Source organism: Scatophagus argus, chromosome 6 (genome assembly GCF_020382885.2).
Source record: "Scatophagus argus isolate fScaArg1 chromosome 6, fScaArg1.pri, whole genome shotgun sequence".
In the NCBI taxonomy this organism is placed as follows: domain Eukaryota; kingdom Metazoa; phylum Chordata; class Actinopteri; family Scatophagidae; genus Scatophagus; species Scatophagus argus.
The window spans coordinates 24,410,201-24,424,304 of record NC_058498.1 but is presented as its reverse complement, the minus strand read 5'-3'; the positions used below and the strand labels follow the sequence as shown (position 1 = coordinate 24,424,304).

Sequence of the window (14,104 nt, the reverse complement as noted above, 5' to 3'; positions counted from 1 at the left end):
TGCTCTAAGCTAAAATTCTGAGAATCTAAGTGGTCACAATGAGGTAGGAACAAGAGATGGCTTTCAATTTCCCCACACACATTTACTGTTACCATCACAAGCTATCTAATCTAAACTTCTGGCAACTGCTGGCCAGCATTTGCACAGAGACAACAATTATTCCCATCTCCTATATGTGTGTGTGTGTGTGTGTGTGTGTGTGTGCGTCTGTGTGAGAGAGATATGTGAGATGGGAACATCTGATGCATTTGATCTTTATTGACCTCTTAAAGTGCAATGTGCATCACACTGTTACGTTTACCAAAAAATATGAGGATCACAAATAAGTAGACTCAGATAACTAAAGTACAAAAACGCAAAACAGCCTTTACTTACAATGAAACTATTTATACTTCTTACATTTTTTTTTTCATGTGTCATTGAACACTGCCTGCACTAAGCTTTTCCTGTGTTATTTCAGTTGTTATTGTCATTGACGGAAAACAGCTCAGCTGTTAGCTAGCTTAGTTAGGGGGTCTCATCCATGTGCAAATGCACGCTTCCTTCTGTGTAGTGATATGAAAAGAAAATAGTGCCTAAGTGCTCACAACAAGATCTGTGGATTATCTCAAGTAACTGTGGGTTTCTGGAAAGAGACATTGCTGTTGAGTTTTTCAATTGCATTGTAGCCATGCAGCTGATATCTTCCAAACTCAGCAACTCACAGCAAAACAAATTAGAGGCATAAATAGCTGTCCCTTTATACTCTGACATTAGTAGTTCAAAAAGCAATGCTTGATAACTACCTTGGGATAAAAGTCCTAATTAACAACCGGCACACAGTGCTAGTATGAAACAGGTCAATGAACACATTGTTTGCTAACACATTTGTGTCAATGTTAATATCTTGGGTTGTAAATTTGATTGTAGACCTGTCGTTTTATAGCGCCTTTAGATACTATCAAAGATGGATATTGTATTTTTATAAATGTGTAGTATTGAACAAGTATCAGTACCTCAATCCATTTGACAACATGGACACTAAATTTCACCTACAATCCACCTACTTCTTGTAGTGATTTCAATCTGGACAGACTGACTGACATTGTCTTTGGCTAAAAAGTTGATTTCCTTTGGCTGGAAGGATTCCAACGGCATTGGTTTCCTGATGATTTGCAAAGAGATTAAGTCCCTCTGATTGAACATTAAGATAAGGATGCAATTACCAATGTAGAGGAAGCAACATAAAATAAAAACGTTTCCCTTTTGTAATGGTGCATCATTTGTCCTTCGGGAGACAAAGCCTGATGAAGTCTGATCTCAGTGCTCATTCAAAATACCCACAAGACATTCTCTTGTTTGTGAGAGTGTCATTACTACTGTGCCAACACTGAAAAAGCTATCATTTGTGTTTTCATGTTGTTGTCATAAGCCAATTAGTGGATCCAAGTGAACAACTTCAGCAACAGCATCAGAACCAAAGCATAGTCTGGCTCAGGAGACAAAATGATGATCTCAAGACCACTTCACTGACATATTGATTGGTGCTTATGGATCCATTAATTTGTTTGTCATCTTGAAAAGATGTCCATCAGACCACTTGAGATGGATGAATAAATAAATGGTTTTAGATGTACTATTATTTCATTATTTGCTTTTCATCACGCTGTAAATAACCCTGTTCTTTTTTTCCCCCTTTTCTTCTCTGCAGACACATCATGACTGAGCTGATTGAAACAGAGAGGCTATATGTAGAGGAACTGCAAAGCATCATAGAGGTACAGTATACCTGCTGTCTTTAGGACTTTTTTAACAATTTAACATTCCCTCATAGCTAATTTACATTGAAAACAAAGCCCGAAACAGGAACGTACTGATGCTGACTGTACGGTATATTCATTATATTGCACAGAACATGGTGTGCTGATGTATTGTAGTCTATAATTCATGCTCGTTGCCCGTAAGCGTCGATACGTGGATTGAGTTGGACACATTGCAGATGTACAGAGGTTAAGAATCCCTTTTTCTCTTGTTGTCTCAGGCTGAAATGATGAGCTGTTTTAAATGCTTTGTTTTATGGATTGTGTTGACTGTGCTTTCTATTTCTTCTTCGGTGTCTCATCACTCTATCCTCCTCCTCAGGGTTATTTTGCAGAGCTGGATAACTCAGAACTCAGCCATCTCATCCCTCCGTCTCTGGAGAACAAAAGAGATGTGCTGTTTGGCAACCTACCAGAGATATATGAATTTCACAACAGGTAGGCAGGATGCATTTTGCACATTGTCTTTTCACATATTATAATGTGCCTCGGAAACACTGATATCACTTAAAGATGATATGACCACAGGATAAAATGGCATGTTGAGGTTGCAAACTTTGGGTGATAATTGGATACTTCCCCTTTATAAAACAAAAATATTGAGTACAGCAGCATTAAAGTGTCAGTGGTGTATTAAGTAAAGAATTTTGACAGCGTGTGTTCGGTGGAGGTATACGGTAAATCTGTGTACGTCACATCTGAAGAAGTCCTGAATGAATTTGCACAAAATCCAACACAAGGTGTCTTTTAGCAGATATTTCCATGTGCTGTTGAGATGGCTGGCTAATGGCGAGCATGAAACAGGCTTTTCTTGACAGAACAGGCTTGCTGGGCTGAGGGGCCCCAGGGGTCAGGGGGCCTTGGGCCAGGGCCTCTTTAGTGGCATCTCTTGTAGGAAAAATTCACATAGCTCTTCTTCCCTCATACGACAGCATACCAAGGCTACATTAGCATGTCATTAAAATGCAGTTAAAAATACAGCCTGCATTTCAGGCTTTCTTTAATGATTTCCTAGAATATTTGTGCATATTTTGTATGTGAAAGCATTTTTGCTACAAGATTTTGCTTTGTCTTCCACTTTTCACTGTTTTGTTGTCACTCAGTCACTCTGCACTCCAACTTGTCTGTTTGCTAAAGGTGGTCTCTCTCTCGCTCTCGCTCTCTCTCTCTCACACACACATACACACACACACACACACACACATGCACACACACACAGCTAGTGACTTCCCAGCAATTAAACATCAGAGCTAAGATATTTTATGTAAATAGTGGGAGGGACAACAAATCAACTGTGTCAATATAGTGCATCTCTTTGACTTCCTGCTGAAGTCACATGATCTCCTGGAACCACAGCTAACAGCGCTGATAATGCATTATAAACTGACTAAATGACATAATTAGATAAAGAGGTAGTTGCCTTTATTGCTGTAGAGGTTGAGTGTGTTTTTCAGTCCAATGTATTTGAAAGCCTTTTATTGCCAATGCCAAGAGAGATATTCAGTCAACATTTTCATAGCTATGATTTCAGTATTAACTCTGGCACTTTTAAATGGATTTAATCACCTTTTTAATTTTGTCATTTTCATCTACAATAAATAATAGGAGGTAGCAGTCTTTTGAATTTAGTCCAATGTCTTTATAAGGCACTAGTCATACTGTATCTCATTTCACCTTTGCTCTAACAACAGTGTTAGGATTGTTTACTTGACAACCACTGTTGCCTGCTTGAGATGATAGGGCTGTTGTTGTTTTTGTTGTGTTTGACAACGAGTATAAAGACGGGTCATCTTAATGTAAGGAAGACAAACTGAACTCTTCTAAAACAAACGAAAAGAACAAAGAATACTGGAATACTCAGGATGTTCCACTGACCTAACCGTAAACCGTTTAAGGGAAATGTAAATTTTCACTGCTTCGAGCAACATCTGGTGAACATTAGTGAAATTTGCAAACATGCAAAATGACAAGGCCGTCCAATGATAAGCCAGACTGAGGTAGGAGGCTTTTCATGGTCCCACCTGTGTTCCTGATTGTGTTCCTATGTGTACCTTCCTTTGATAAAATCAATAATAAACTTTTGATAAACAAAGCCTTACCCACCCCCAGCTGACTACAGGCGAGAGGCGGGGTTCACCCTGGACTGGTCGCCTGTCAATCACAGGGTCAACACACAAAGACAGACAACCACACACTCTCACACTCACACCTAGGGGCAATTTAGAGTAGCCAATTAACCTAATGTGCATGTTTTTGGTATTGTGGGAGGAAGCCGGAGTACCCGGAGAAAACCCACGCAGGCACAGGGAGAACATGCAAACTCCACATAGAAGGGCCCAGACCGGGATTCGAACCTGGAACCCTCTTGCTATGAGGCGACAGTGCTAACTACTGCACCACAACTCCATCATGTTTAGAAATCCAAAGTTTGACAGACTTGTTTTACCTCTTTACCTTTACTTTCTTAACAATAGACCTATAGCTATATACTATAACTGGACAATTTCAGCTCAGATGAGCAGTTTACTGAACAGTCACATTTATAAAGATTAATTTGGACCATATATAAGACATAATACAGATTTGTAGTATTGATCTTTTGTTACTAAGCCAGCATGTCGACACTTTTGAGCTGCAGTGCTCTGCTTGGTGTTGATTTCACAAAACTGTTTCTTCAGCCTGTAATTTATAGAACTCTGTGTAACCTCAGCATTTGTGTATGTGCTTAAAGTGCAAACAAAAGTGTCTGTGCTGCCAAGATACGTACTCAAAGCAACTGTTGACAAGCAGAGTAATTCAGAAACATCACAAGCGTTCTTGGCAAATTAGACTCCCTAAAGGCCTGAACCAAAAGAGTGCTTCCTCCATTCCCTTCCATCCCTTATCTCATTGCTTCTGTATCTTCTTACATGTCCTTTTCTAACACTTCCTTTCTTTTTCCCTTTTATTTTGTTAGCACTGCCTCTCATCTCTTTGTACAGGAACTGATAAAAGTCTAAAATTGAACCATCAACAGACTGCACTGAATTATTTCCGCTTCTTTAAAATTCTTAGTTTTGCATTTTATGAAGCAAGGGCTTCAGACCCAAATTGTTGCCACCACTATAAGTGCACTTTGATAAAGTTGTGAGACTTAAAAAAGACGGAAGTATGGTATTGATTATATGGTAAAAGTAGACAAAGGCTGAAATCTCATAATTATGGGTCAAGCTCCAAAAATCCAGGATGCAATCACTAACACCTTTTTCTCAGATCCTCCACATCCACAGTTTGTTTGTAACTCTGACTGTCTGTTTGTACTTTGTGCTCATGAGATCCAAGCCAAGCTTACCTTGATGACATCATCAGGGTTATTTCGTCAGACTTTACAAAGCTCCTCCAGGGGCACAGAACACATCTCTCAGCCTGCTCAGGACTAATAAACCAAGCCTCATATGTAAAATTCATTTCAACAGGTCATGTGTTTCACATGGTGGCCACATTTGATTTCAAAAACTGGCACTGTGAATTGTCGGAGGCCAGTTTAACTGAGAAAGTCCAAATTAATGACTACTTGAAAAGTAGCTGAAGCTAAAAACTGCTTACTTGGGTTAGTTTAATGACTTTAAACATGAGGTCATTTAACTTATAGCTTGCCAAAGGAAAATTACAATGTGTATTATGTTCTTTTTATTCTCTTTGTTCATAAATTACCTGCAGGACATTTCTCAGGGAGCTGGAGAACTGTGCAGAGAAACCAGAGCTGGTGGGAACCTGTTTTCTGAAAAGGGTGAGTAACTTAGAAACAGTGGTAGAAAACACTTAGGTGCTTGTATTTTACACATGTCAGTTAGGAGAAGCTTAAAGAATAATCAAATGAATGTACTGAGTGGACAATAGGAAGGTGTTTGGTGTGTTTTGGTGAGTGGAGCCCAGAGGCTGGTGCTGCCATGTGCCTTACAGGACATTGTTCCTTACCCGGATCACAAGCAGATTTCTAGATATGATAAATAATGTGAACTTTAGTCATGGAGAAGTGTAGCTAGTAAAGGAAGGGCATTCTTTCATATAGCCTTCTATTTATTCATGTTCAAAGGGAGTGGATGACCAGCAGTGATCATACCTAGCTTGATAAGGTCAGAAATGACCATAACTAAGAGACTTTATGAGGTTGGGAATGACCAGGGAGAGGAATGGGAGAGCACTTACCACAAAGCAATGAAAACAACAGCACTTACCAGAAACAGTGTTTTTCTCGTGAGCACAGTGCTTAACTGGAGGATTTGCATTTCATGGTAAGATAGCCTTACCTCAAAATAAAACAAAACATGTCCTCTTTTAAAAGCAGTTTTAACTTAAAGATCAATGTCTCTCTGATGCTCCTCAGCCCTTTTGTCCTTTTGTTTTGGTCATTTATGCGCATCATATTCTGGTGTATTTTAAATGTTTTTCTGATCAGTTATCAGAGTCCTGTACTTTGTATGTCCAACCACTCACAAGTCTTTACCGTTAGAATTTTAAAAAGTTGACGATGACCGTACCACAGGCAGCAGTTACAGTACATTTCCTCCAACAAATTGGTCACTTTTAAACTTATTTTGTAGGAAGCTGTGTTACTTTATACCATGTTGTGATAGTGGGCTTAATCAAAGGTACAGAGTGAGTACAGGAGCAGATTATCAAAAGAAACTGAACAGAAACTGAGAGATGATTTACTGGCTGTCATTATTATACAATAATTTACCTGCAATACTGACAAAACAGTACAACAATTGTGCAATATTTTCAATTCTAATTTTTCTCTGTCCAATATGCTATGCAATTATTCAGCAGTTGTTTCAGCTCGTTTAATTATTCAGCTGTACAATTAATCTGGTGCATGCTGGCATTTATTTTAGTCTACATTTCAATTATTATTCATTATTATTTATATCATATAGTGTAATGGATGCTGTAAAAATATTTTTGTTTTTTATTTGCCCATATTTTATACTTTCTTCTTGCTGTTACATTTCTGTTGTAGAAAGCAGCAGATGTAACATTACCTAATTTCACCCCCGGGGATCAATAAAGTGTTTTGATTCTGATTCTGAGGGCCCTCTCTTGACTCTGACTTGCCTTTGTGTTGGCAGAAAGAAGAGCTTCAGGTGTATGAGAAGTACTGCCAAAACAAACCCCGCTCTGAAGTCCTCTGGAGACAGTGTGGAGACAGCCTCTTTTTTCAGGTAACACACACATACACAAAATATCAACAATGACAGCTTCAAGCTGAATTAAATCATTTTCCTTATTCCAAGGTCCATATGTGGTAGCTTCTAGCTGTAACATAATTGTCTGAAGTTGTCATGTTGGCAGCCTGAACTCTGATGGAGAATGTTTGGTGTCTGCAGGAATGCCAGAAGAAACTGGACCACAAACTGTCTCTGGATGCTTACCTGCTAAAGCCTGTCCAGAGGATCACCAAATACCAACTCATGCTTAAGGTAACCTGTGCGGCTGCACACACGCACACACACACACACACACACACATTAAAATACTGAATACTGAATATGATATCATCTCTGAAGTCTACAACTTGCTTGCTTTGATTGAGTAGCTTGTTTGACTTGGCTTCAAGATTCCCTTAAAATAATCCAACTTTTATTTGACTAATAGGTCAGGACTAATAATTAATAATTGGACATTATTTTGTGCAGTTGTCTGACTAATTAGTTCAGCCTGATCCACCTAATCTCCCACAGGAGTGCCTTAAAGCTCCTTTTTAGCCTGCAACCTCAGCGTGGTCCACACCTATGAACATACACTGCTGTTCTCCTAATGGTCCAACCGAAACAACCCGGAAATGAATGCGGTTAAGACAGTGGAGACGGTTGTAGACTTTGGGAAGAAGGAAGGAAGGAAGGAAGGAAAGTGACATATCTTGTCATTGGAGGGAACTCACTCCAACGAAATTTGTTCTCTGCATTTAACCCACCCAAGTGACGTGCACACACACACAGCAAACCCGGGGCAGTGGGCAACCGCGTGCAGCGCCCGGGGAGCAGTGGGGGTTAGGTACCTTGCTCAAGGGTACCTCAGCCATGGACACCGGGACGGGGAATCGAACCAGCGATCCACTGGTTACGGGTCCGACACCCTAACCGCTGATCCACGACTGCCCCAGAGCACTGGTCCATCCTCCTGTGTGACTCAACACTATCCCTCTGCTTCCTGGGAACCATCCTCACCCAGGACCTCGAGTGGGAACATCAGTTGTCTCATTAAAAGGGCCCAACAGAGAATGTACTTTCTGTGGCAGCTGAAGAGATGATATATATACAGACTCCAACCCTCCTGTACAGACATTACATTACACATTACATTAACTTGTACTCTATAATCTCTTTATGCGTCACATTCCTGGTCCTCCTGTTTTTTCTTTCAATACTGTGAAGACTGCAGGATCATAGTTTGCACTAACTGTATAGCTCTCTTATTTAAATTTTTTTTTTTTTTTTAAGTTTTTAATAAGACCTCAAATTTGTTTTCTTATTGGAGGTTAATGATCCAATGTGTAACCAGTCTGCAGACTACAGGCTGCTTGCATGGCATCAGTATCAGTCCTTTAAAAGGCCCTCTATCATTCCAGCAAATCTGATACAACCAAGTTCAGTGGAAGCTTTACTGACTGTATGTAAAGATGTAAGACATGAGAGCTTGACAAAAGTGAAGCCAAAGCATCTTGATCGCCCCCTGGTGGCTCGCTGCAGTACAAATCATGAATCCCTTCCCCCCTTCTAAGTTAGCAGATGGGGCATGGGCCAAACTAAAACCTCAGATGAAATAAAGTTGTTCATTGTTCTGACCTTTTGACACTGCTCCACCTTCAGAAACACATGTTTAACACATTTTCATGAAAGATACCGCAAGTAGGAATACCTAAACCAAACTAAAAACGGGATCACCGGGAACCAGAATGAACTGCTTACATGAGACAACTCTGAGGACACAGTTGAATGTGTTGCCAATTGTAATGCTCTGACAGAAAGTTCATTTTGGTGTTAGGACTCCACAGCAGTGCCTTGGTTGTACATATGACACTGCGGATTCAAATTCATTCAAGATTACCTGAGAATACAACTTTGATGTCACTGTGTAATTAGATATTTCTTAAGTAAACTAGGCTTGTTTCATTAAAACCTGACAAAATGACTAAATGCTTAAAAAGACCTGTTACCACCATTCCAATGAAAACTTGTCCATTCATGAGGTTTTACTCAGTATTTGATGAGCTGTGACCTGGACCTCCTCAATCTGATAACTCTGTTGCCTTAACCTATCAGTGTTAATGATTACCTATGCATGGCACTCCTTCCATCATTGGGTCAGGATTGTAAACAGGATTTTAGAGATACTGACATCATCAGTCCACCCCCAACCCCAAGGTTGCAAAAAACCTTGGTAATTCCAGATAATTTCAATGAAATATACAAAGAATAAACCCTCACTGCCCCAACAGGCACGCCTCTTTTTAAAAAAATATCCACAGCGGTACTACTTCCTCTTTCTTTTTTTCCTCTCTCTCTTTGGCTTTATTCTCCTGTTGTTTTTTTTCTTCTTCATTCTCCAATCTTTATAACCCCTTTCCTCCTTTCCGTCTTCCAGGAGATGTTAAAATGCAGTAAGGGAGAAGGCACAGCCGAGTTGGAGGAGGCTTTAGCCACCGTGCTGGACATCATCAAGTCTGTCAATGACTCCATGCACCAGATAGCCATCACTGGCTTTGAGGTGAGTGTGCTGTTTAAAAAGTTGTAATGTTTGTTTAATTAGACCCCTTCGTTAGGTTTACCATGCTTACATTTTTTTGAAACTTGAAAGTGAACACAGTTCGGTAATTAAGTTGAGCCAGATGTTTAATTTCATTGTTCTTCAACTGTAGCAGTTGCTTTGCTGCAGCGAAATGGATCAGTAGATCAGTAGATTGAGATATCTGGCTGAAAAAGTGGGATGGAGCAGTGATTTGGAAAGTGCGGGGGTTTGGGACATGAGTGGGACATGAGCATCACAACCCCCACCTCAGGCTACCGTTCCAGTCTTAATAACATGCCAAATCAAATTGAATTTCTTCACACATGCAAACAATATTGAATTCAAAATGAATTCAAAATTCAGAAAGTATGAGGCTTTTATTTTGATTTTCATCATCTATATTAATATATTTCTATTTTTGTCTATTACTGGATTTTCTTATATTTTGTTGATAGAGAAATCTTTATTTATCTGCTTTTTAGACTTCCTCTGAATGTAGACACATTTGACTGTATATGTGACTATGAAACTTGTTGTGATACAGTAACTGAGGCCACAGTTTAAACATCCTCATTTATATATCATAAAGGAAAAAGTGTGGCAACTGTCTCAGCCTTGTCTCTCCTGTTTGTTTTGAGGGAGCGATGAAGAGTCAGTGGACACAAGGAATTTATAGCATCTTTACTTTTAACTTAAAAGAGAACAGAACTGCCTTGATCACACGTTATCAATGTGAGATCCAGTTACTTGTTCTCAGCTCTGTCTCCACGCTCGTGTGATCAAAGTGTGTAATAGGCGATGTAGATGCTTTCTGTTAATCATTTTCGGTCAGTATTTGCTTTACCCTTGAATAATTGTAGTTTCTGGTTCACATCACATATAAATCATTTGCTTTATTATTTAAAATAAAACTAATTGTTGGTATTATTTTACCATTTCTTTGTTTAGTTTTGTCATTCTTTATTTTCTTGCTGTTTTTTCCCCCTTTATTTAATATTCCACTTACTGATTGAGAATATACATATGTAGAACACTTTTTGACTCCAAGGTGTAAACACAGGTAAAGTGACACAACATGAAAGTCACTGGTGATTGTGGGGGGAAAAAATGAATGCAAAGAGAGGAGGAGTAATGTATCTGTAATGTGGGACAGTGTGGATGGAAGGTGAATACGTCCATGGAGGGACAACAGCGGTCCAACTGTTGTGTAATGTTGGACAATGTGAGGTTCCATCAGACAGCAGTACAGGGTGTTACAAACAAATCTAATTTACGCTAATGGAAATATCACTGTGCTGCGGTGGTGAGGATTAAAGTATGGAAGCCTGTTTCTGCCAATATGATGATAAAAGGTCATGTAAGTCATTAAAATGAGAAACTTTTTCAAAGTAATGACTTAATATCTCATAATATTGACTTAGTGTCTCAAACACTGTAATTAATTTTAGGCAGTTTCAGCTTCTTTAAAGAGTTTAAAAAGCTGCCTTGAGTATTTGAAATAACTGGACTAATTAGTTTGAGTCTTCTTTCTTTGTAAATTCAATTGTTAACTGAACTTGAGGAAACATGTTCAACAGCCTTAAGATGTTAAGCTGGCTCAACAACCGTCCAGTCACACTGATGAATGTTAGAAACAAATTTGCGTTTCTTTTTGTTTTATTATTATTTTTGCCAGATTGTAAACTAGATTCAAAATCACTCTTCATTTTTTAATTGTTAAAAATGATATGGTGAGGTTTCTTTAGAAACTTAATCTGGTAAGTTGATTGTACTTTACAGTACATTTATCCAATTCATTATTTCAATTGTTGAACTTGTTGAAGGACTCATTTATTCTTCATATTTATGTTTATGTTCTGAAGTGATCTGAAAACCCATCCATCCATTTTCTGTACCACTTTATCGGTTAGGGTCGCAGGGAGGCTGGTACACAAAAATTGTACGAGCAAAATGAGTTAATATCTTAAAAGAACTCTAATTATAATATTTTAAGATACTAAGTCATTGTTTCAATAGAGTTTGGTGTAGATCACCGGAGAGATGTGCAGTAAACAGACTGCCTGTGTGAAACAGTGGATTGGTTTTTCAGTCTCACACACAGAACAGAACAGAGGAGTTTTTTGAGATTTTTTTGTCACAGAATTTTAGACTTCGGTATGTTATTTTGATGATGTGTGAAGAGTTTTGAGAACATATCTTTTGGAGCACGCATTGGCTGTTTTTCAAACAGCCATGGTATGTCAAGTATTCTGTAGACTGCACTTTTGTTTCGAACATTGCATCAAAGTAATTGAGCGAAACTGCACCCAGTAGCCCTGAAAAACGCAGTTTTAAACTCCTTATCATTTATTAACCAAACACTCAGTGAAGCTCAGTGTCAAACCTCTACTTGGTTAATAGTCACTGAAATCACTGAAGTTGTTGTGATTCTTTGCTTGTGTTTTTTTTTTTTTTTCCTTTCTTTTTATTGTTCCGAGTGAGGCATCTTTTGTGGGAATACCAACACCAGCCTTCTGGTTTGGGCTCATAGGTTGTTTCTTTTCCTTTCTACCTAAACTGTTTATTGGAGAAGTTTTACAAACTAAACAGCACAATATGTTTAGTACAGTAAATGACTTGATTAGATTCAGGGAGGGCGGCACGGTGGTTAGCACTGTCGCCTCATAGCAAGAGGGTTCCAGGTTCGAATCCCGGTCTGGGCCCTTCTATGTGGAGTTTGCATGTTCTCCCTGTGCCTGCGTGGGTTTTCTCCGGGTACTCCGGCTTCCTCCCACAATACCAAAAACATGCACATTAGGTTAATTGGCTACTCTGCATTGCCCCTAGGTGTGAGTGTGAGAGTGTGTGGTTGTTTGTCTTTGTGTGTTGGCCCTGCGATTGACTGGCGACCAGTCCAGGGTGAACCCTGCCTCTCGCCCGTAGTCAGCTGGGATAGGCTCCAGCTCCCCCGCGACCCTGACGGATAAACGGTATAGAAAATGGATGGATGGATAAAATAGCGTATGTTTATATTATCTTCCATTTTTCTGATAAGTATGGTCGCCATTGAGTCATATGGGTGTATAGACAGGAATTCGATCCAGCAGCTCCACAGCATGGATGGATAGATAGATTCAGGGAAACATTATGATTTGGGTTTAAATTACTCCTTAGGTTATAGCTGTCTCATCTTCATTATTACAATAATAAACACTTGATTACAATTAGGGAAAAGGTTGTGGTCATGGTTTATTTAAACAATGTTAATGAAGTTGGTAATAAACAATGATATCTCATCTGAACCATCCATCCATCTGATGAAGGTGCGTCTCAAAGCCAAGGAAGAATCCTCAAATGACTGAATTTCAAAGATGCTACATCACTGAGTGCACTTCTTTTTTTTTGTAAATTGCAATCAGGCAGAGCATTATGGCTGTGCACAACTGTTGGCTATGTGCATGATGCTTTGATGCAAAAAACTGCAATTGAGAGTCAAAAGATGGCATCGCAGTCAGTGAAATATACGCTTTATAAAATAAAAATGTTGTATATTTATATACAAAATATATATAATAGTAAATAAATAGATAGTATATAAGCGTATATTTAAAAAATTTATGAAATATACGCTAAATAAATATACGCAGAGAATATACGCTTGATTAAGTGTTCCAAAGTGTGTGTTATCCACATGCTAGGAAGGAGTCTTGCTGAGCCTCTATAGGACTGACTTGGGAAGAACCTGTCCTATCATGAAAGCATCCTTGACATTAAGAAGCCGCTTCTAAAAATTCGTCCCAAGTTCCTCCTTTGGTGTGGTCATAAATGCTATAACCACTAGAGGGCACTGTCGCTTGAACTTAAATACGTGGCATTTAAAGAACTTCACTCTGTGGAGATTTGAAACCAATTTAGCAAATTTAAATTGAATGGTACTCAAACAGCTGTTTACAGGGAGAAGGGAGAAGCATTATTCTTACACAAGATATATTTATTTTTGTTTTCTTTAAAGGATTACAGATTTTCTTGTGTTTCCTCTTGAACCTGATTTGCTATAGCAGCAGAACTGAAGCAGGATCGCGCACATGAAATGGTTGCCATGGCAGACTGCCGGACTTCATTGAGTGGTGCTCTAGAAGTCTGACTGTGGGTGTGTTGATGTTCACAGGGAAACCTGAGTGAACTCGGGAAGCTGCTGATGCAGGGATCCTTTAATGTGTGGACTGACCACAAGAAAGGCCACAGCAAGGTAGGCTGCAACCCCACAGCCATTATAGATAACATTACTGTCCCTGATGAACATTAAACATATCTCAGTATTGGATTATCACTGTTATTTGGGTTTTTTTCTTTGACTATTAAAGTGTTGTGTTATCTTTGAAACACATTTTTAAGATTGTTTAATGTTGTTTTGTTCATTTGCGTATGCCTTTTACATGATTTGCAAGCATCGTGGCTTGACAGAACGGCATTTATAATTTGAGTGCACAGATTAGTGATGTTTTTTTTCTTCAAAACACCATTTCGTTTCCATTCATTTCTGTTTGGTGTGAAAA

At 38.9% G+C, this 14,104-nt stretch overlaps 1 protein-coding gene across 8 annotated transcripts in view; it reads left to right on the top strand.

The window, feature by feature from the left end:
* The window catches only part of mcf2l2 (MCF.2 cell line derived transforming sequence-like 2), a 118,737-nt gene that overhangs the window by 61,820 nt on the left and 42,813 nt on the right, over nucleotides 1–14,104 (top strand). For all 8 annotated transcript variants that reach the window (XM_046392584.1, XM_046392577.1, XM_046392576.1 and 5 more), the window contains exons 16-22: nucleotides 1,691–1,757; nucleotides 2,122–2,237; nucleotides 5,499–5,568; nucleotides 6,911–7,003; nucleotides 7,169–7,261; nucleotides 9,426–9,548; nucleotides 13,717–13,797. In XM_046392584.1, the coding sequence (XP_046248540.1) occupies nucleotides 1,691–1,757; nucleotides 2,122–2,237; nucleotides 5,499–5,568; nucleotides 6,911–7,003; nucleotides 7,169–7,261; nucleotides 9,426–9,548; nucleotides 13,717–13,797 (643 nt within the window). The remainder of the gene's footprint in view (nucleotides 1–1,690; nucleotides 1,758–2,121; nucleotides 2,238–5,498; nucleotides 5,569–6,910; nucleotides 7,004–7,168; nucleotides 7,262–9,425; nucleotides 9,549–13,716; nucleotides 13,798–14,104) is intronic.